Below are 23,327 nucleotides of genomic sequence, written 5' to 3' on the forward strand. Positions count from 1 at the left end.
TTAAGGGCCTTTGTACTGAGTAGCAATTATCATCATGTTTCCAAAGATAATGTTTCACCATCAGTGTAGTTTTGCAGCGTTGCCTCTTCTCTTGCAAGCAGTAGGCATCAAAGAAAGTCTGTGTGAAGGGAAACTAGTGAATAGTTGAAAGCCTTTGCCCCTGTAACCATGGTGAGGGCAGTTATGTCTCAGCTCCTCCGGGTTTTTTTTTTTTTTTTCAAATCCTGGATAACCAACAGAGGGACCCTTTGACTTTGCAGCTGCACCATAATAACAGCATCTATTGCTCACTGGCCTTCTCATCACCGTTCCTTCGACCACAGCTTGACTTGCAGCTCTGTCTTCACGTTAAAAGTATGCAGAGAATAAGCAGAAAGAGAAGAGAGGCCACTCAAAGCTTTACCCAGAGAAATGGGTCTGAGTTGTATTGGTATAGACTGTTCAGTCAATACCTGCACGCACACTTCTTCTTTATGCTGAGACATAAAGAGACTGACTTATTCACTTATATTGTGAAGTGGAAAGCCAGTTTTCACAAGTGTTGTCAATGAGTTCATTATTGTGTTGTGCAGAAAAGCTTCCCCATCATTGTTGGAAAACAACCAACAAGGTCATTCTGTCACAATTCAGCTATGTCTACGTTTGTCTGATTTATTTTTCAGAGCTAAACGTTGTCACAAAGCGCATCAGTTCTTTGTTTTTGTCATGTTCTATACTACAGACACCCAAAGTGTACCTCAGTTTCAAATGACCATTTAACTACAAGACTGCTTTTATAACCGTGTTGTCAACATGTTTTACATCAATGAATGATTGTTTTTGGATTTAGGAGTGACTTTCTTTAGTATGTAGATGAGCCTGTCAGTCTTTTTTTGTTTGTTTGTTTTAAGAATCATTTAAATTTGTCTCTTTTATACGTACTGTGAAAATACGATTTTCTATGACAAATCTCATTTGTGATATGAAAATCTAGAGTCTTTTTTGCAGAACTTTGGAAACACATTGAATATGAATATTTTATGACAAATAAAAGAGAGTATTTGTTAACTAAATCACTGATTCTAAAGGGTATTTAATCTTTTAATTTGTTATTGTTTGTATTTGAATTATTATTATTAACTGGTCAAATGACATGAAAGCACAAGGTCAAATGTCATGACACTTGCTGAAGAGATGGCACATAAACAAAGGAAGAAGCTATTAAATTTAGCTGTAAATTCTCTTGACTTTCCAGGACATCATTAACACACAATGGCTCTGCATTCCACTTGTTAGCCTTTTACTTTGAATTGTGACCACACATATAAATCATAGTTGATCTTGTCGCTGATGAAATGGCGTTAGCAGATCATTTAGTAGTTGGTCGTAACCTGGAGAAGCAACAACAGAAAACATAATGAAAATACGCTTCCTGTTTTTCACAGTCAAGGCTTTTGTCATTGTAAGGTAGTCAAAAAGAAACTTCCTCACTGTGTGGATCCAGCTGATGTACGAGCTGACTTGTGTAAAGACGGTGGGCTTCTGTAGAACGTCGCAGCCCTCACCAGAGCCGAAGCTCACCACACCGTGGACCTCCCAGGAACCAGCAGGGTTCTGGCAATTCAGGGGGCCACCAGAGTCACCCTGAAGGTCAGAATACCGTAAGCTGACAATTTATGTACAGAGGTAAGATTTCCAGTCATCACTTTCTCATGCTACCAATGTTCTTTCTATGCCATGGTAAATGATGATTTTACTGATTGTAAAACTGCTGTAAATGACAGATTTATTGAATGAGCCTTCACTGTATAAACATACATTACAGCCCGCAGTAATACCATCTCCTCCAGCACAGACCATCTTCTCTGTTGCCAGGACACTCCACCACTCAAGCTGGGAGCAGATATCGTGGCCAACTACGGGCAGGAGCGCTTGCTGAAGGATATCGGCTGGAGGACCATTGGCTGTGGAGGAGAGGTGAATTCAGGTAACAAAAAACCAAAAAAAAACAAAGTTTTGACTGTGACTGACAAGCTGAGCACAAATAAGTTGCATCTAGCGATTCACATTTCTTTTTCACTGACAGAAACGGTCACTTGGCTGTCTTTAAATTCAGTCAAGTGAGAACAGTTATATGTTTTTCTTTGGATGTGGGTTTGAAAAGTAAGCATCAACCATCGCAAATGTGAAGCCGATTATGGAATGACATTAGATCACTTATAATTAGATCGCTAGATCAACTAGCGCAGTCGCAGTATTTTATTTTCACTACATGATTACCATGGTCAAAATGATTCCCAATATTTCTGCAATATTAATATAAATCCTGAAAAGAAAAAACATATTGCTGTCAGACATGTGTTTTTGAGTCTTTTTTTTCTCCTTTTGTAGCAGCTCTCAGTTAAGGAGGTAAAAAAAACCTCTGCATTGATTAATGCTATATTCAATTAGAAGATATCATATATATATAATATCATATATTACATACACATAAGTGTATTATTAACGCAGTATTGATGTTTCTTTCTTTTAATATCACAAGGGTTTTCAATACTGGTATATTGAGACACTCCTGATGCCAACTAATTGCTGCGTAAACCTTGAAAAGGCTCTACTCACTTACCTTTTTATTAATTTATTATACTCTATAAATGATTGCTTATAGTATCTGTGTATAATCCAAAATAAAGGGGTTAGCAGCACTGGCAATTAAATTCCCTCCACAGGCATTTTTCAAATTTGAGTTTTGCTTATTAAACAGTTGGATGAATATTTGTCCCATTTTTTTTTTCTTCATCCAGTAGTTTGAATTTTCTGCTTCGCTGAGTTGACCTATACTGACTGGTATGCAGCACATAAACTAATTACCATCACGCTAACCTTGAAGAGAATATTTGTAATGATGTGGCGCTGACTTACTGGAGAGTCGGCCCCAGCCAGTGATGTAGCAGGGGGCCCCATGGGACAGGATGACGCCCTGGTCTGGAAGGCAGGCGGGCATGATGGTGTCAGAGAAGGTGACCGGGGAAGACAGCTTTATCAGGGCAATATCGTTCCTGCATAAGGCAAAACAATACCCTTATGTTCAGGTGAACAGGCACTAAACATGTCACTTATTAGAGAAATATTTAATGCATCTCTCCCTTTAAAAGAAAAAAAAGTCAACAAATAACTGACGCTTCTCTTCCACCCACATTAGTGGCTGCGGTGAGGTGATTCTGAGTTGTGTTGGTTGCTGTTACCGGCTGAGCAGGATGTTGTAGTCCTCATGAGCGATGATTTTAGATGCCATGAGAGCTGTTGAGCCCTCCTCAGTCGCCTTTAGGCTGTGTTTACCCAGCTCCACTCTGTAGTTGTAGCGGTCACTATGGGACGGCAGTTGACATGGCTTGGTTTAGAAAGTGGTTATTGACTGTCTGCTTGTGTGGACACAACTGTGACTAAACTGAGGGGACTGCAGGTTTTTTAGGGATGGTGATTTGTTGTTGGGTGACCAAATAATACCGATAATTTCTTTCCGGGTTTATCAGCTGTCTTTGAGATCTCGGACTGTTTTACGAGATATTTTTTCTATAATTTCCTAGATTCTCTTTACTCTGAGGTTCTCTGCATGCCAGGCTTTTCATTTTCTGTTGGCATAAAAAAGTAACTAATTAATAATTAATCTGAACAGTATCGAAATGTCTTAATTACATAAAAGTGCACTGTAAAATTCCAGGTAGTTAACCTTACGTAAAGAAAAACATGCTCACAAAATTCCATAATAAAAGAATAAAAAGAAGTGGAAGAGAAACTGTAAGTTCTGCTTAAAAATGCTGTTGGTATTTGCTTATGGTGTTAGTTACCACTATTATTTTCTTATCACTAAATATACTGGTTCAATATTTCAATTAATTTAAATATGTTTTAGTTTTTTACATTCTAGTGCCAAATCACAACAAATGCCATTTCAAGGCACTTCAGAGATGCGGTCCAATTCAATGCATTTATAATCCACATCATTGTAATACAATCCTAACCGAATCAATCAAATGAACCAAAATCCAAACTGGTCCAATGAGTACAAGTTGCATCAAAACATCTTTGCAACTACAAAAAAACAGCATATAAAAATCTTTCCCCCCCCTATGAGAGTTTCAAAAAGTACAGTCTGTCCTCTCATAATTGGATATTTTGTTAGATGTAGTTATCCTGATGGTCTTCCCCTGGTGTTGAGTTGAACTCACTTGATGCAGTGTGCTGCAGAGAGAACCCATTCAGAGGAGATGAGGGTGCCTCCACAGACGTGTGTCCACTGCCCTCTGCTGTTCGACTGGAGTGACACCTGGGCAGAGCGGAGAGAAATACGCTGTGACCTGCAGCGGAATGTAACGGTCCTACACCTGCTCGAAAAGATAAGTCCAGAGCAGTGTGGGCAAAAGAGGTGCCACTTTATCAATCTGGAACACTAACATGAAAGTGCAGAGAGTATGTTGCATTCTAGTTATCAGAGAAAACACAGTTGGAGCAGACCTTACCTGCCAGGGCCAGCTGTGCGGACTGACGTCCTCTCCTGCCACCACCCTGCTCACCGCAGGAGGAAAGGTGGGGAGGCCACACCCACAGACTGGGACACGGTTAGTAACATTAGTAACAATTTACTGCGTCCTCGTATAGGTAATTGAATGATCATTTTCAGTGAACACATACACGCGACATTGCACTATGATAGAAGTTTTTTTATGATACAGAGGATTATGATCTTCACAGCAGAGGAAAATGACCGACTTCAGTTTGTACATACTGAAAATCTAAATTTAGCAGAGCTTTAACAATTAAACATGAATCTAATTTATATATGACTGAGTCCTCGTGACATTAGTAACGACACTGAGTTTCAAGTAATTTGTTAGAGAAGATTGAAAATCTTACCACCAGCTACGACAACAGCGAGAACCAGCAGCCTCATCATGACTGATGGTGTGTGTGCATGCGTGGGCTCACTTGTGTGTGGAAAATGTCCTGTGTTTACACTGTTTCCTTAGCACTTTTTATTTTGCGATGTACAGGCTGATGTGGGAAATGCAACAGAAAGTCAAACAAATCGAGGTCGGAGACATAACGGGTGGTTGGTGATAGCAATTTCCCATCAGTATTCCAGCTGGGAAAAAACTGGATTATATCTGGTATGAACCATCACTGTTCCAAATGAGTGATTTGTAAATTTGTTTGAATAAAACTAACTATAACTATATATATATATATATATATATATATATATATATATATATATATATATATGTGTGTCTGTGTAAAGAATCAAAATTAATCTATGCTTTATTGCTTTTCGTGTATTTGGAAAACTGCAATTCCCCCAATTGGAGCAAAGAAGGCACAAAAGATAAAGTAATGCAAAGTCTTTATTTATATATTTTTTTGTCTTCTCTCTCTCTCGCTCTCTCTCAATAGGCCACCATTTTCTGTGAAAAAGATCACGGGGATATGTTAGATAGTTTCACATGAAACAATTATTTATTATGTACCAGAATGATTTTATGTGTATATTTCAGGAGCTTACAGAGCTGATCCAGTCGATGTAGGAGCTGACTTGGGTGAAGACGGTGGGTTTCTTGGCGTAGTTGCAGCTAAGCCCGGAGCCAAAGCTGACGATACCATGAACCTCCCAGGAGCCGTCAGAGTTCTGACAGTTCAGAGGACCACCGGAGTCTCCCTGAATCATCATGTGGGAGAAAGTGAGCAAATTACACATTCAAGAGTTTCTGATCTTGAAAGATACTCAACGTACTATTTATCATACCTTCCCATTTCAGGAAATTAATTTAGGAAGAACAAATAAAATGTAAAGGAACAGAGCTATGATTACTTATATATATATATATATTTTTTTTTTTTCATCAGTTTTCCACAGCAGATGACCAGTTCATTGTCAAGTTTAGGAAAAGCAGCCAACATTCACTGCTGAGAAGGTGGAACTACCAAATATAGCAGCTGTGCTTAAAATAATAATTAGCAAAACATTCAATATTCTGCTGTGTCACTGAACTGGTAAGTTGTGTGAATATTTTGAAAGAAATGTACGTAGAAGTGACTGAAAAAGTAAAATCCAACATGGAAAAACTCACTGACAGAGGAAAACTGAGATTAATTTAATAAGTCAAATTTACTAAAGCAAAAAAAGACTACAGTATGGTGTGCCATCCTACTGTATACAGTAAAAGAGACCGAGTCATCCATTATTTCAGACTCACGTTGCAGCCAGACACAATTCCATCTCCGCCAGCGCAGACCATGGTGTCCTTCACCTGGAAGCCCCACCAGTCAGGTTTGCTGCAGGTTGCGAAGTCCACCACGGGCAGCAGAGCCTGCTGCAGGATGTCAGCGATGGGACCTCCGGCTGTGTGAAGGAGATCCACACAAGCTCCGGTAAAAACTGAAACCACTGTCTAACAACACCACCTACTGTTGCTGCTGCATTGGGTGTTAAAAGGCATCATGTCTTTATATCTGTCTAATTTAGTGCCATCTAGTGTATAAATAAAGAAAAGTAACTACGATGAAACAGTTTTTTTTTTTTTAAATGTGCACAAATTGTTTGAGAGAACATATCAAATCAGAATCCAGCACACAACTATAATTGGTGTATAAAGTGTCCGGTAAAATTAAACTGAATTAATTTCAAGGAGAGGTAAGACACCGTTCACTCACTGTAGATGCGACCCCACCCAGTGACAAAACAAGATTCGTTGTGGGGGAGGATGAAGCCTGCGGCAGGGAGACAAGCAGGCGTGATGGTGTCAGAGAAGTCGACAGCGGACTCCAGTTTGATCAGGGCAATGTCATTACTGGAAAACAGGAATATAAGCTCCATCAACACTCAACACAATGCCGGTACTGTTCCCAACTCATGGCTCAATTCTCATAGTTACCGAATGAACAGGGCGCTCCACTTCTCGTGCACAATGATGTTGGCAGTCCCTATGAACACAGCACCCTCCTCTGTCTCTAGCAGGTTGTGCTTCCCCAGGGCCACTCTGTACTCTCTGCCTGTGCTGCAAGTGGACAGAACATAAGTGTATCAGCTCAAAAATCCATTTGAAGGATTTGTTAAAGCCTTTCTGTTGTTGAGTTGAAAACACAATGATCAACCAGTTATGTATCCAACTGTCATTTTCTCTAATGTTTTTCTTTTGTTAGGTTGCATATATAATAATCTGTCACTCATCAGCTTCATACCTGATGCAGTGAGCAGCAGTGAGGACCCACTGCTGAGAGATCAAAGTACCTCCACAGGTGTGTCTCCACTCACCCTCTCTGTTGTACTGCAGGGAAATCTGAAACGAGTAAAAATGCTGTTCATTATCTCAATCTTTTAACAGTTTCATTAGTGTTTATTTGGGATAGTGTTGATTTTCAGGCCTGAAGTGTGAATGTGCTCCTCCTTTTCTATAGTCCTTCTACTCTGTGTTTGAGAAGTGATATCTAAACTTCCCTTTGCTCTCTCATATTTGTTACATTTATTTTCTATATTCTGAAAGTTTTAGACACTACTGTGTTTGCCTCACACCACAATAAAGCAATCATTTAATACCGATTTCAGAATTCAGTAAATAAGATATCTGATCTTCAGCAGATGTCTTTTTTTCTGAATAATATTCCTCACTTAGTATTTTTTATTTTTGTGTTATTTACCTGCCAAGGCCAGCTGTGAGGCCTGACATCCTCTCCTCCAACCACTCGGTTTACCCCAGGGGTGAAGGTGGGGTTGCCGCACCCGTAGGCTGAGAGGACACATGAGACAAACACTTTCAAAACTGCAAATAAGATTACACAGCTTTTAATCTGCATGTCGTTTTTAGAGAAAGTTAAAATGCCCAGCAAAAACAGACAGATGGCTGGAAAAGGGTTGCTTTTCCAAAAAAAAAAAAAGATCCTTACCCCCAGCAACAAACAGAGCAAGACCCACGAATGTCTGTATCACCACAGCTTGTGGTAAACACTGGCATATTTAAACCGTTTACAGTTTTATGTGACCTACAAAACTCCTGTCTAATGCCCGGCAATTTGCACCACGACAACTCTTAATGCAGGGGACACCCAAATTAGCAGGCTAGATTAAGAACAAAGTGTTCTGTATTAATTTACCTTTTTGTTGAACTTGTCAGTTGAACCAGGATTTATAGCTTTACTTATGGCTTACTTCCTTTCAAGAAGAATACTGAGTCCCCCAGAGGCTAAACCTCCCTTTGCTTATGAGCACACAAGCTAACTATACTGTATTAAATGCAACATGTCAAAATGTAGTTATCATAAAACTGACATTACACCCACTCTATATATCTATATAAAACTCAAAAGCCACAATTTTGATGGCAGTATGTGGTTGTATGTACTTTATTGATATAGCAACTTCTTTGCAATGATCCACAACCAACTTTCCATCCCATCCAAAATATTATAATCATAAATCAAAATTTTCACAACTAATTCATCTCACAGTGCTTCACCTAAAGAACCTCTACTCTAACATTTGCATGTAAAAGCTATAAAGAACTAAGTGACACAAAATGACTTCTTATTCTTTACTTAGTCTTCATTATATATAATGAAAAATGTGTTTTACATAACTTGTTAGAGAAGATTGGAAGTCTTACCACTGGCTACGACAACAGCTAGAATCAGGAGCCTCATCATGATTGATGCTGTGTGCGCAAGTGTTGGCGTACTTATGTGTTAAAATTGTCCTGTGTTTACACTGTTTGCTCAGCACTTTTTTACACTGTACAGATTGATGTAGGAAACGCATGCAGAAAATCAAACAAATCGAGACATAACGGCTGGTTGTTGATAGCAATTTCCCATCAGTATTCCAACTGGAAAACATCTGAATAATACCAGTTATGGAAGGGTCACTGATGATCAAAGTTGGTCAGTTCTAAATGTGTTTAAATAAAAGTAAGTATGTATTGATGCTTACTGCCCAGGCTGAAAATGTATTTCTGCTTTATTGCTTTTCATATACCCCCACCCCCACCCCCCAACCCTATACTGGATTAAGCGGGTATAGAAAGTATAGAAAATGGATGGATGGATGTCCTACAGTCGGCACAAAAATATGGCACAAAACATTTCTGTTCCTTATTTCTTCATTTTTAGTGTGCTAAAATGCTTCTCTCTGAATGGGCCACCATTTTCTGTGAGATCATCTTCAATTGTTTTAAGTAGTTTCATGTGAGACAATTGATTGAGTTGTCCCAGAATTATTTTTGGTGTGATTTTCAGGCGCTTACAGAGTTGATTCAGTCGATGTACGAACATTACCATGAACCCCATGAACGTGGAGCTCTGACTCCACGTCAGAGCTCTGACAGTTCAGAGGACCACCGGAGTGTTATTTTCAAATTATGCAAATATAATATATAAGCATGATCTTGCAACGTAATTGTGTACGAAGTAACAAGACCTGACTGCCTCTGGAAGCATCTGTGTTGTTCCCACACAGGCACAGTGGAGGTGGGGAGATAAGGTATATTAATAGAATTTGATAATTACTTATCTTCAAGGTTGAACTGTTTTTCCCATCAATTCTTCCTGACTGTGCTCAAGTGAATGTGAACCAACACATTTGAGGTCTGCAGAGTTACACACTATATAAGAAGGAGCAACTCACCCTGACAGTCACACAGTCACAATGAAGTTCGTGATCTTGGCTTTGTTTGTTGCTGGTGGTAAGCTAGAAAATAACATGCAATACCAAACAGCCTGAATTTGAGAAGGTCAGATAACGACTAAAGTTAGGACACAATAATAAACTGTAGTGTTTTCTGCTTTTGTCTCTTAGCCTACGGGTGTGGTCTGCCAACCTACGAGCCTGTTGTCACCAGAGTGGTTGGTGGAGATGATGTCCGTGCGCACAGCTGGCCCTGGCAGGTATATACACTTCAAACTATTCTCAAAATTGTGCCTTCCTCAAATCACATTACAATTGTGTTTCATTGTTATGGGTTGTCTTCAGGTGTCTCTGCAGTACAAGAGTGGTAGCTCCTTTTATCACACTTGTGGTGGCACTCTGATCTCCGACCAGTGGGTCCTCACTGCTGCTCACTGCATCGGGTAAAATAATGAATAAATCCACATTATAGATGTTTGAATCACAGGTTAAAGGCAGCTGCATTAGACAGAAATAAAGACTTCTGTAAAGTGTGTTCAAAAAGCAGGCCAGAGTAGAAAAAGCTGGGTTTGAGAGAAAGCAGTTGTACTTGTTATGAGTAACATTTGTGTTTAGATAAAAGGGTAAATTTTGAAACTTCATCAGTTCTGGGCGACACCAATGCTTGTTTTTGTGTTTTTATCTTTGTGGCCAAATAGAAGTCGCACCTACAGAGTCTACCTGGGAAAACACAGCCTGGACACCAACAATGAGTCTGGTTCCATTGCCATCAGCCCCAGCAAGATCGTTGTCCATGAAAACTGGGACTCTTACAATATCCGGTGGGACATTATATTCTAGCACACAATACACAGCAGACTCATCCAATATGCCGCTCTGCCTATTTATTCACATTGTTGCTCATCAATGCTCTTTCTAATGTTCCATCTGTACTCTCATTCCAGTAACGACATTGCCCTGATCAAGCTGTCATCTCCTGTCACTTTCTCAAACACCGTCATGGCTGCCTGTCTTCCCAACTCCGGTGAAACCCTGTCTCACGGTGCTCCCTGCTATGTCACTGGCTGGGGACGTCTCTGGAGTAAGTTCTACTGGCAAAGTGAAAGTTCTCTGAAAGGCTGCCAGCCTTGACCTCGTGATGTATTATCAATCTTCCTGTACATCAGGTGTTAACACATCAGCCAAGATGTGGTTTTTCTCAGCATGTACCCCTGGTCTCCTTGAGTTTTACGAACATTAGAAGGCTGAGTTACACAAAGGTCAATTATTAACCTAAATGTTACTGGTCATTTATTTGAAGGCCTGTATTAAGATCACTTCTAACAAAGCAAATTTTTTCCAGATTCTTATTGAATGCAGATAAACCATATATCGACATTGTTTCATATTTCAAAGGCATATGAGGGAAATGTTGCCAAAAACAATAAGAAATTATACTTAAATTAAAAAGAATCCTCATGAGTATAGTTTTAGAACGACATGAGCTTGAATACAGTGATCTTGACTTAAGCTACGAATCTAAATACTTAGTTCTCTTCCAAAGCTGGAGGTCCTATTGCTGACATCCTGCAGCAGGCCCTCCTCCCAGTGGTCGGCCACTCCACCTGCACCAGATATGACTGGTGGGGCAATCTGGTGACCAAAAACATGGTCTGTGCTGGAGGAGACGGAGAGCTGGCAAGCTGCAACGTGAGTCTGAGGATCTGGATTTGATAAACTTGTTTAAACAAAAATCGCCTAAAAAACAAACCAACAACAAAAAAAAAACACTGAAGCACATCTCTACACAGCATTGTACAGGTATGACCTGTATCACTTTTCCTCTGTTGTTCTTCAGGGTGACTCTGGTGGTCCCCTGAACTGTCAGAATCCTGATGGATCCTGGGATGTCCACGGTGTGGTGAGCTTTGGCTCAAGCATGGGCTGCAACTACCCCAAGAAGCCCTCTGTCTTCACCAAAGTCAGCGCCTACATCAGCTGGATCAACAATGTGAGTGGAAAGCTCTTATATACTACTAAAAATATCTGTCCATGAGACTGCATGACTCAGTTTACTTTAGGTTCAAGCTGACAGAATTTAAATTTGCTCCCTCACCTGTGAGTCTTTGCAGACAATGTAAAGTGCAATTGCAGATTGAAAGTAATGTGTTTGTGCTCACTGCTAAGAGTAAGGTTTCTATTTTTTCACAGGTGAGGAATTGGATTGTTAAATTCTTGGTTGAAATATAGAAAATATTGAACAAAAAAATATACAAAGTATGAAATACCCAAATATTACGGTCCTGACTTTAACTTTAGCAGAGTAGCACAGTGGCAATCTGACTGAAATGTGGTAAAAGCTCTATTGAGTAGAAATCCTAAACATTATCTTAATTCTTGTATTTTCTTTTACAGGTGATGACCACGAACTAAGATGGGTTTGCTCTAGTTGTCTGAAGTTGAGAGCATTAAAAAAAAAAAAAAAGCATTATCAATGTGTTTGTTTTTTAATTCTTACATCAGAATGTTTTTTATGTGTCGATTATTCCAATAAGATGTGTCCTCATTTTAGTTTGTGCTGTTACGATTGAGACCCTATCGGATAGAAGGGCTGACGCTGAAGCTGAAACAGTTTCCATACTTAGATAGATTATAAAAAGATTTGTCACGGAAAACAAAGCAGCTATCCACTCTCAAAAGATGTCTGAAGAGGTAAAAGATTGTAATCCAAATCTTTAAGACATGTCTGTGTTTGTGAATCCGTGTTTAAACAAAAACAGGTGATCATCCCAGCTCACTTTATCCCCCTAACAGTTCTTCTGAAGATAATCAACCACCAAAGTAAAACTTGGATTCCTTAACTGCACCAAACCTCAAGTTTAATTTCCCTGGTTGCATCTTCAGCTTAGTATCCTTCCAGCTCTTGTTTCAGGGTTTTGTAATCTTTAAACAGATTGTTGCACTGCAGGATGAGCGCACCTGTCTGTCTCTGAGACACAAGATCACATTCATCTGTAATATCTCAAGGATCAAACAAGCTATACGCTTTCTCACTCTGAAAACAGCGGCCATATCTGCATAAACATAAATACAAAGTCTTCCTTTCAAAAGGTGTAAATACCTGATGGAAACTCAGCTGCAGTGTTCTAAATCGCCTCAGGTAGAACAGTGACTGCAAAGCACTCCCTCTTCCTGCCTCTCTCCGGTTTATTCTTCCTGTGAAAACCACTGGTGCATAATCAAGCACAATACAATATCATAATAGAATCCACCAAACAAACATGGGAAAACTTGTCATTAAAACTGACAAAAGCACCAACCTTATGGGTCCCTGTATGCTCATCCACAAAAAAGGGCTGAAGCAGGGTCTTATGATGACATTCATGTAATTCTGCAGTATTCCACTCTAACGTCATGTCTGCCACGCAGGACTACTTTATCATTATTTGGATCATATTAAGTAAACAAAGTAGCTCAAACTGTCAGTTTTTTTAATTGCTTGATTTGGTAGAGAATCTTTTAACCTTCCAAGTTTATCCAATTTCACAACCTGGCCTGTAAAGCAGGCCAATTGAGGAATTCCATATGATAAGCTGGAAATGATATAAAATGTACAACTTAAGACAAATTCAAAAATTTGGAGCTGACACGCCATTCCCTCCAAAATCTACAGCAGGCAAACCAATAAGTAAAATACAAAAGTGAAGATGGCGTTGTCACACCAATAATTGACACCAAGTTGTATTAGAAGTAGTATGGTATAAAGGTCTTGATCTACCTATCGTTGTGGAGAAAATGAGAAATAAGTGAAGCGATTTATTGAAACGTGCAAACATAAATGGAAACATAGTATATAAGGCATAATACAAAGTCTGTACAATTCTAACACGCTTGAAAATCAATATTCAGCATAATCACATTTTTTATTTATCTTTTAGACAAGTTTTATTGTAATTTCTTTTAAGTAGTCTTCAGGAAAAGCTTCTTTTTTCTCTTGTTTAAGAATGGCGCAAACAAGCCACCCTTCCATGGAAACCATTTCTGACCCATTTTCAATGACAGTAGATGGATCAGCTGAAGGAGCAGATGCACCCCCCTGTGTCAGCTCTTTGGTGGATTTTTTTCCCTTCTTTTAAAGGATTTCACTTTTACTGTCCATCTACTGTTTTTTTGTTTGTTTGTTTGTTTTTTGTAAATGTAACTAAAGAAAATGGGACAAACTATGTCTTTGCAACAAGCTGCTGGTATCAGAGTGTTTTAAGATGCTATTCAACATAAGCTCTTCACTAAGTTGTTGTTTGTAGACCGAAGACAGTAATCCATGAGTTAAACAGATTTCTTATGTTCCAGTGATTCATAGCTTGCTGAAAATTGGTTTAATTTAAACAAACACAGTCCTCTGAAAATGATCAGGCACAAGGACAGAACAGTTGCCAATTTCCTAATCATCTTCTTTTTTTTTTTCCTTGTCGACTTGTATAGTAGACTAGTATAGATGCTCTAGTCTATTACTGCAGATTTAGAGCATCACCTGTCAATCTCCGCAATAAACAGCTGCGGCGTTTGACAGTAGCCAATCAGTGATGCACACAGGTCAACGACAATTGCAATAGCTGGGTTTCAGTCACGTGATTATGATGACGCGCGAAGGCGGCGTGAGTTCAGATGGAGGGCAGGTAGTAAAAATTGAGAATAGTCTATGGAGGAAACCGTTGCAGAGAGTCCGTATTGTACGGATTTAAAGCCAGCTTCGAGACAAAGACACACATATTTAGTCAACAAATATGTTGCTCAAATATGATGATGTGACCGCCAAATTTACCCTTAACTCGCTCAAATTATGACCACCCGCCTAAATCAAATTTTACCCGCAAAACGAACCAATCAAAACCGCCCAGTTGTGCGGGAACCGCCCAATCAGGCTACACTGCTAAGGAGCTCATTCAGTGATTGGACAGTTGCTATTGCACCTGTGCTAATGAGAGGGTGGGTCACTTGCATTTTTGAAGTACGCAATAGCATGAATAACATCGGCGATTAAGTAGGAATATTTGTCATGAATGTTGTGCAACGTGCGAAAATTGATGAGATGACTTCAGCTACAGTCAATAACCTAGGAGGTAAGCTTTTGATAGCATTTTGGTTAAACTTTGATTTGGATACATTCAGAGGCATGATAGGTTAGTTTTGTAGCATATTTCTGAGCTTCATGGGCATTTTCCTGGGGGACGTCCAACAGTGTCGTTGCCTTTACTGTCAAATGGGCTTAACAGGAGCTCCACGTGATTGAATTTGTTCATCTGCAGTTCTTGTTGAGTTTTACAGGAATATGTGAAGTGTCCAACATTGACAAGTATTGTACAATCAGCCAGGCATGCCCGCATAGCAGATTAGAGTCATCTGTTGTTTTTAAATAAAACCTGCACCCAGTCATACATTTGGTGTGGCTGAGTGTTTGTTAGATTGTCAGCATACCAGCATCAGTGTTGTTTATTTATTTATTTGAGGATGTAGAAACCTTAACCTACTGTTGTGAGTTAATGTACATACCTCTGAAACATTTTCTTCCATTAGCTTTTGCCCTTGAACAGAAGTTTTCTCACATTAAACCAATATTTCCTGCGTTCAGTGACATAGCGCACTAGTCTGTGTAATGCAGCTTGTAATCTCTCCTTTTCTACAAGGAATTTGTGGCCTGCTGCTGGATAATGCTCCCGATGCCGTTTTCAGTGATAAGTTACCATGTGGAAATGGGTGCAAACTAGACCAGCTGTCACACTCCTACATGTTTTGGTATTCAGTTTTTCTACCTGGGGTACAATTTGATAAGGAATCTCAGTTGATATATATCTGATTATCGACAACTGTTCATCTGATCTATTTCAGACTTTCAAACTATATCATTATGTAGTTTGCAGCTTTGCCTCATCTGTCATATATTCTCTCTGATAAGTCCTGTGTAACAGTGAACATCCTCGTTTTTCTTCTTTTTTTTTCAGCTTGTTCAAACATCTGTAACTCAGTTCCAGTAACACTTAGAGTAATACAGTGTTGGAGCAGCTTTCAATCTGCTTTGGGTATGCCATTTATAGGCGATTTAGGCAAATTTTCCCCAAACAGGAAGGGGTTAAATGATGGAACCGTTACTTTCATTGAGCTTTAAACTTTTGATACTTCAGCGGTTAACCTTCATCTTTTCATTGATTACATTGCTCATCTGGGAAGTTAAAACTGGTTCCAGTTTGAGCAGGGATTGTGTCCAACAGTTGCAAAGGCAAATGGAAGAGAAAGAGCACCAACAGAACTGAGAGACGGGTATTGCTCTTGTGACCAAAAAAGGACAAGTTTTAAAACTCTGGATAAGACTGGATAAAACCATACTTTTCCAGTGCAACTATATAATGTATTCGTGGTTGGCTAATTTTCCATGTCCATTATAGACCTCCCCCCACTGGGAACAGACACATAATTAACAGAAAACATTATTATTCCCTCTTTCCACTCCCTTTATTCTACATGCTTGTTATTTAGTCATTTAGTCTATTACTGTCTCTGCTACAATAGAGATCTCACTTATAATCGTGATGTTCCACCGTAGTTATTAACCGAACTGCAGTGCTCCTATTTTGCTCCAAGCGTTCATTTGCATGTTAATTATCTTTAGCAGCACAGGAAAACATATCAAATATGCAACCTTCACAGCTCTTTCATAAGTTTTCACTTGACATTATCAGTTGACTTTAAAAATCCATTCAATAAGTGATGACCGTTTAAATTGACTTTAGTGACTTAATGCTTTTGAACAGATTGAACGGCAGAGATTTTTTTATCATTACACTTACACGTTTACAAGCTTTCAGGAGCCTTTAAATGTACATTTAAAATGGTTGAAATGATTAAAAATGAAGATAAATGAGCTCATATTAAACATAGACAACTTCAATCAGAATGTTGCACAGTGGTCCTGAGAGCAGAGTAACAAATAGAATTTCAATAGGCAGGGGGTGCAGTATACAGGGCATTGATTTGACAAGTAGCATTCAGTGTTATACAGATCACTATGACCACTGACAGGTGAAGTGAGTAACACTGAACATGTTTTAATGCAATGTTCTGTAGGGAAAGCCGCCATCCTGGCATTAATATAGATGTTACACTTTCTACCCACCTAAACATTTTTGCAGACAAATCACCCATTCCCATATGGCAACAGCACTTGCTACAGATGGACAGCAGTGGGCCTCCCAAAAAAAACGCTTCAGGGCTCCAAGAACATGAAAAAGAGTCTGAGATGTTCACCTGGCCTCCAAACTCCTCGGATACTAATCTGATGGCTTTTGCGGGTAGCCACATCTCACAGGAAGCAAAGGATCTATTGCTAATGTCCTCGTACCAGACATTCAAGGAGCTCCTCAGATGTTTTTTTTTGTCCACACGTTTTTTTTTTTTTCCATGTAAAGCTCTGCTCTTTTGATGGAAAATGGAAAATTGGGGATCAGCTCAATATTAGTCTAATCATCTAAACCGTTACAGATGATTGGTGTATATGAGATATATATTACATTTTATCTGTAATGATTTTTTATTGCTGTTTTTGTCTTTCTTCTGCACTGGTTTACATGACTTTTTTTTTTTCTTGTTCTTGGTACATTTACAGTGAAAGTGTGATGGATAAACTACAGACTAAAGCCATTGTTTGGTTTGATACTTTTACAGGTTACACCAAGATGAATTACAGTAAAAGAACACTTAATTCTTCTAAGGAGTTAAGTTTTACAAGACAGGTACAGTTCTGGTTGTTTGATGAACATGACATTTGTTAGTAAATACTAATATTAGTCTCTTTTCATAAAATGATGAAAAAAAGGAAATCACAAATTGGTGCTTGAAATTGCAGCCTAACTTTAATATCAGGAGTTTATTTTAGAAATGTGTTGTCTTTTGCCACAGGATGGCGACAGAGTACTGTTTCTTACCCGTCTCATAAAGAAAAGGCTTTTGTGCTATGGCCTTATCAGAGTTGGAGGTGTTTGATATATTTATACGAGAGTAGAGACAGGACAACAATAGTGCACATGACTGATATCAAAACTGTATTTACTGCTGCTTTTTATTTTATTTAATTTTTTTCAAGCTATTATCAGCCAATAATCTGATACAATAAACTACCAATTATCTCCGGGCTTAGCTGAAAATGGTCATACTGGTGACATTTCCTGATTTTTGATATACTCTAATATTTGATTTTATTGAATTTATTGTTAATGGTTTTAAGCTCTACCCCACGCAGATGCAGAACAGGAGGGCTGATGTAGGCAGTGTGTGTGAAATAGATGTGTCCAAACTAAAATGTGCTTCATGGAACAGATTCTGTTTGACATGAAGCAGCCTGTGTTGCAGCAATGGCTGTCTGATCATTACACACCAGCTTGTGTGAGGTTTCCAGTCTATGCACTGAACCCAACAAGCAGTGAAGTCAAACAAATGTAACCTTTCAGCCTCTTTTGTGCTGTGATGAGATGTTTTTGGCACTCAGTAGAATTTTTGGATGGTTCTCTCTGACTTGGCTCCAATCCTCAACCATTTGTTGCCATCTCCAAGGTTAGAAGCACACTGAAGGCTGCTACACACTTTGTCAGCCTCAGGGTTTGGAAGAAATATTGGCTGCTTTGAAGAACTGAGACTATAGGTACTTGAGGTATACATGAACCAACTGAACCAACTGTAAATGCAGTGACTAAAGGTATAACTTCCCCCTCAAAATGAAGCTCTCTTAACATCTCTAGTAAATGGGTTGTATGTTTGGCTACATTTTAAGTTTCCCTTATGTATTAACATTTTCAAAAAAAAAAAAAAAGTGACACCTAACATCTTTGTTCAGGACACAGAATGATGTTGAAAAAAATGAAAGAAATCTAGTGTTCTTTAGTAAGTGTTGCTCCACACCACCTTAGTACAAGTCAGAGCTTGCTGGCCATGGCACATTTGCTGCTGGGAAATGGAGTTCAAACATGGCACGGGGCCGAAGCTGTTAAGTGGGTCTTCAGCACCAGGCTTGACAATGCACGTGAACAGTGTTTAGCACCACTTTGGTTCTGAAGAGCGTGGTTTCAAGTGTTCCAAGTGACAACCACAGTGACTTCATGCCAGATATCCTCCAACTCGCCCATAGCCTTTCACTTTGCACTCTTGGGTGTGCTAATCACCCCTCTCAAATAGGGCCATGAGATCACAGTCACATTTTCTTGTTGTAAAAGACGACTATGAAAGGAGCTGCAGGTGTGTTGTCGTGTTAGTGAAATATAATGTGTTCACTTGTCCCCTATTTGATTTTTGTGCACTTTTCCAGGATTATAGGATGATGAGATGTCATTGTTACATTTCGGAAATTTACAATTCAGCGTTGAAGTTTTATTTGCGTCTCTGCACATGAGTAATTCCACTTGTTTCATTGTTATTTTTTATTAAATGTACCACTCAGTATGTCTGCACTTTATTGGTTTCAGTGCTGCACACATGGAATGGTGGCAAGTCTGCTTTTGCATTCATCCTGTGATCCATCTTTGCTGCCGGATTTTGATGCCATGTGCTGTTTCTGTACTGATGTAGCAGACCTGCAAGCAGATAGACGATCACATTTGAATAATAGCACAGTTCACATAAATCGTTGTGAAAATATTAATTTAATTTCTAGAGGTAAATTGGCTCGGTGGGCTTGCTGATGTCATCATCAGCAACGTGTGTGTGTGCAATAAGACAGCCTCTCCCCGTGTGGGCATCAGGGGACAAAGTAGTCTTTATGCAGTGTGCCGAGCTCCAAGGCAGAAACATTGTTGAGCAGTAAAACATTCTGTAACTAAAACCACATGTTCCAGAGTGTACGACAGACAAACACAGGCAGCCTCTGCAGCTCCACATCACGAGCTGGTGCCCTATCATCAAGGGCTCCATTTTGAGTCCAACGCAACACTCGTTCAACTTTGTGCATTTTATGTGAATCAGGAAACTAAACCTAAGAAGAGATTGCCCACAACAAAAAAGTTACAGCAGATGTGTGTCATGGTGGAAAAGGAACAAGCTTGATTTGATGCCTTTAAAGAACAGTTAAATGGTCATCTGTTACTGAATAGGGTTTTAGGTTAAACATGCACTCTTTTATTCAACAAATGTTTTAGAAAATGCCCTGTTCAGTTTGATTATCTGCCACAATATATCACTGCACGTGTTAATGTTAACACCAGCTGCAGATGGCTCTCAGACACTTTCAGAGCAGTGTGTCAAATATAACTGCAAATCAATCGTGGAATAACTGGATACAGGTTCGAGTCAGTTACGATGAGGCCTGCTTGTCTTGATAATTTGTAACTTTTCTTAACATAACATAATTATGACAGATGTCCTCATTGACGTGTCATTCCTGATACTTTAATACTAACATTTTTGTTGGAATAAAACCATCAAAATTTCAAATGTCTGCACTTTCATCGCACTGATCTTTGTTACGCTTTGTTTTGGTTCTACAAAACACTTTACATGAAGCCAGAATTAACAGTAAGATTTCTGCTACCAAGACTTCTTTATTTTTGTGCTTTTATGGTTTTATTATTTTTAATATTGTCAATTATTTGCAGTCCAATTTTCTTGTCTGAGCAACCTTAGTAGAACATCCTTGCTGTCTTATTATCCATGCATTAGTGACATGAAGTGCTCTTAAAATAACAACAATGTTGTTTAGCACAGTTATTTGATAGGACAATATTTTCATGAAAAGGGTTATTTATTTGGCTGAATTTATTTATGGGACATAAACATAAATGATAATAAAAAATGTAAAATAAAAATAAAACAACTGATGATATGTGGAACAAGATCAAGTAGCCAGGTGCAGAACTTAGATGACATTTTGGACTTTCTGCAGTTTCTGAGCATTCCTTCCTCAGCCAATTTTAATTATGGTTTCAAGCAAAAAATGAATGATAAATAAATAATAAATGCATTTTGAAAAAAAGACAAAAGTGCAATGAAAACTTCCAGAACATTTTTTCACATCCTCTTTAAATGTTTGAACTTTTGTTCTACTCTCGCTGTTACCCTGGTGGCTGTTACCAGAGCTACTGTGTTTATTTAATGGCGACTCTGAGTTATTGGAAAACCAGTCATTTATGGAGTTTTCCTTCATTAAACTGAAGGCTGCAGCGGCTGTTCATTTGTTGTTAGGTGCTATGTTACCATCCTCTGACAGCTCAACAAAGTTTTGCAACTTTTTCACAGATCTCTTACTGAATCTACCCTGAAGTAATTAGTGAGTTGGTTGGAGTTTTCACTTGATCGCCCAGCCTTCTCAGATCATGAGGATGCTGTGTCTTGAAATGCTTTAAACCTCTGCAGGCTGGCCAAGGAAGTCAGTTCTAATTAAAGGGGCAGTGTGCCACATTAGCCATGCATGGAGCCAGGCTGGTAACAGCATTGAGCTCAGTCAGCCTCCAGGTTAAGGCTGAACCCTTGACCCAGACCCAGTGCCCCAATTTCCCCCTTTCTTCTAATGCTTGCTCTAAGTTTTCCTAGCTTAGCTGATTCTCTGCCCACTTTTCATTTAGCTGAGATACAGATAGTCTATTTTTCACCATATACTTCTCAGCTCTCAGTTTAGCTTAGGAAACTGTTTGAAAAATATTTGGGGTAGGTTCTTACTGGAAGACTAGGATTACATTTACGCTTGTGAATGTGAATTCATTTAAATGCTAAAAAAAATGCTACAATGTTCACAAATTAGTCTGTAAGAGATGCTTTCCCTAGACTAAATATCATTTCTCTTGTCAAAATGAGCATGAACATTTTCAGTTGGAGGGCCATTGTAATTAATTTGTGATTTTTAATGTGTCTTTAACCACTACAGCTTGGTTTCATAACAGTCTTTTAAAGTGCTGGCGCTGTGTGTCAGGGGCTATGTTTGTGTTATTGCAGATCCTCTTAGAGCCTATTGTTTGAAGACCTCACAGGTTCGCTGTAATCTAATTAGCCACGGATGTCCCAGCTCTGGACCTTTCTCCATGCTCTGGGGATTAACAAAACTGTTTGGGACTTGAAAAGTCACTTGTTCAAATACAGCCTTGTTTAATTACTGGGCTATATGCATATCATCTCGCACACAAGCCCTCAAGCTCAATAAATGCTGAGTCTAACTCATTTCAGACTAGATATTCGACTTCATCTCCAAAAGAATCACTGTCCAAATAGGAACTGGATTTTGGTAACCTCTCTTGCTTATCCCAAAGCCCTTAAGCGCCCTCCACTTCTCCTCAGTTCACCTTTACTTTGCCAATGACATACCTTTCAGAGGTTCTCTATCCAGTGTAAACACATGGAGATTCTCCTGTGCTATTACTTACAGTGTACTTAGCTCAAGCCACTACCTCCACCCCTACACCCTCTCACCCCCAGCCAATCGCTGACCACCTAAACCTCCACCTCTATATTCCGAATTGCCAATCCCAATCTAATTTATGGAATATTTTGGAGGTAACTGTATACGGCGGCAGGGGAGATAACATCTCCAGGCCCCTGTGAAGGACAGGAACTCAGCAGTGTGTGCTTAATAACATAAACTGCTGAAAAAGGGCTCGGGCCGGTGCATTGGCAGAGGAGCAGGCCAGTGAGGCGGATAGAGAGAGCAGAGAGAGGGGACCCAGTGTTCTGGGGTGGGGTGGGGGTAATTGAGACCATGTGAGCCTCCCCAGTGGAGGGATTAGAGAAGAAACGGAACTCTTTTAGCCTTGAGATCGCTTTCAATTAGATGCGCCCAGAGCAAGGGTACAGGAGAGACAGGGAGGATAAGAGACCAGCATGGCCCAAAATGTCAGGGTGAAGGAGGTGAATTGAAAGGTGACAGAAAAGTTAGGGTTGTGTTCCCATGTCTCCCTCTTTCTGCAAGTCAGTGCCAAAGTCTGGGCTGTGCAGGTCATGTGACATGACAGAGGATTCATGTCACCAGGGTTAACATGATGAAAGAATAACTACTGCTATACATTTTTAGTTTTTTTGTTTTTTTTTTCAGTAAGCTTGCTTTCTATTTCCAGTGATGCCTTACCTTCACATTTGCAATAACATTCAGAGAAACACTCTATGCATTTGTTGAACTGCAATCACACAAATGCATATGTGCAACCTTGTGCAGTGTATTTCTATTCACTTACACAACCCTAGTGTCAAGCATGTTGACCTGTGAGGCCAGATTCTAACAGCTTTCAGTGTTCTGAATGTCTTCATAAGTAATTATGGTGGTACAGAGTATTGTCTCAGTGAGGTCAGCGATAACCAGATGCAGCAGTCACGCTTGATCAGATTTTCAGTGCCAATTTTATCATATTAGTTTGAATCTGAAAAGCTGCAGTTGTGCAGGACAGGTATAACTTGCTTAAGAAACTTCAACTTTTCAATTATGACACACAACAACAACTGGACATGCTGCCCACGCTGCATGTCACAGGTTTTACCTTGTTGTGTTTTGCAGGCATAATGTTTATGCCTGATGATCTGGAGCTGGCCCTTTTAACATCACATCTGTTATCAGTACCGATGGTTGAGGATGTTACGAATATACATGCCCTAGCTGACTTCAGTTTGCCCAGTTCCTCTACTGATTGATTGTTAATTCCACAGCAGATTACGAATCTAAGGAGGTCAAATTAAAAGGGTTACATAT

At 39.3% G+C, this 23,327-nt stretch overlaps 3 protein-coding genes across 3 annotated transcripts; 1 reads left to right on the forward strand and 2 right to left on the reverse strand.

Annotated features, from left to right (window-relative positions):
- Positions 1-1,127: 1,127 nt before the first annotated feature.
- Positions 1,128-4,616, reverse strand: LOC140271872 (chymotrypsin-like elastase family member 2A; the record flags this gene model as incomplete). Its single annotated transcript, XM_072367181.1, has 6 exons — positions 1,128-1,623; positions 1,798-1,943; positions 2,899-3,035; positions 3,222-3,344; positions 4,206-4,303; positions 4,497-4,616. Coding segments are annotated over 6 exons (939 nt in total), but the record flags the coding sequence as incomplete, so codon positions are not given.
- Positions 4,617-5,360: 744 nt separating this feature from the next.
- On the reverse strand, positions 5,361-8,730 carry LOC140272083 (chymotrypsin-C-like). Its single transcript, XM_072367411.1, has 8 exons — positions 8,631-8,730; positions 7,669-7,757; positions 7,213-7,310; positions 6,906-7,028; positions 6,685-6,821; positions 6,228-6,373; positions 5,537-5,689; positions 5,361-5,438 (listed from the first exon to the last, which is right to left on the reverse strand). The coding sequence occupies exons 1-8, from the start codon at positions 8,668-8,670 to the stop codon at positions 5,421-5,423; spliced, it is 804 nt and encodes a 267-aa protein (XP_072223512.1). The 5' UTR covers positions 8,671-8,730; the 3' UTR covers positions 5,361-5,420.
- Positions 8,731-9,599: 869 nt separating this feature from the next.
- On the forward strand, positions 9,600-11,696 carry LOC140272082 (chymotrypsin-like elastase family member 2A). Its single transcript, XM_072367410.1, has 7 exons — positions 9,600-9,704; positions 9,818-9,906; positions 9,992-10,089; positions 10,345-10,467; positions 10,591-10,727; positions 11,190-11,335; positions 11,484-11,696. Exons 1-7 carry the CDS (start codon positions 9,668-9,670, stop codon positions 11,679-11,681), a joined length of 828 nt encoding a protein of 275 aa, XP_072223511.1. The 5' UTR covers positions 9,600-9,667; the 3' UTR covers positions 11,682-11,696.
- Positions 11,697-23,327: the final 11,631 nt, after the last annotated feature.

This window comes from Leuresthes tenuis, unplaced genomic scaffold (assembly GCF_036924035.1).
Source record: "Leuresthes tenuis unplaced genomic scaffold, fLeuTen1.0.hap1 SCAF_16, whole genome shotgun sequence".
Lineage (NCBI taxonomy): Eukaryota > Metazoa > Chordata > Actinopteri > Atheriniformes > Atherinopsidae > Leuresthes > Leuresthes tenuis.

Coding starts and splice junctions, on each gene's coding strand:
- LOC140272083 (XM_072367411.1), bottom strand. CDS start 8,670: ATGATGAGGCTCCTGATTCTAGCTGTTGTCGTAGCCAGTG. Junction 7,758..8,630: donor AGCTGTTGTCGTAGCCAGTG/GTAAGACTTCCA, acceptor GTGTCCTCTCAG/CCTACGGGTGCGGCAACCCC. Junction 6,374..6,684: donor TGGGTGGGGTCGCATCTACA/GTGAGTGAACGG, acceptor TCCTTCACACAG/CCGGAGGTCCCATCGCTGAC.
- LOC140272082 (XM_072367410.1), top strand. CDS start 9,668: ATGAAGTTCGTGATCTTGGCTTTGTTTGTTGCTGGTG. Junction 9,907..9,991: donor CGCACAGCTGGCCCTGGCAG/GTATATACACTT, acceptor GGTTGTCTTCAG/GTGTCTCTGCAGTACAAGAG. Junction 10,728..11,189: donor TGGCTGGGGACGTCTCTGGA/GTAAGTTCTACT, acceptor TCTCTTCCAAAG/CTGGAGGTCCTATTGCTGAC.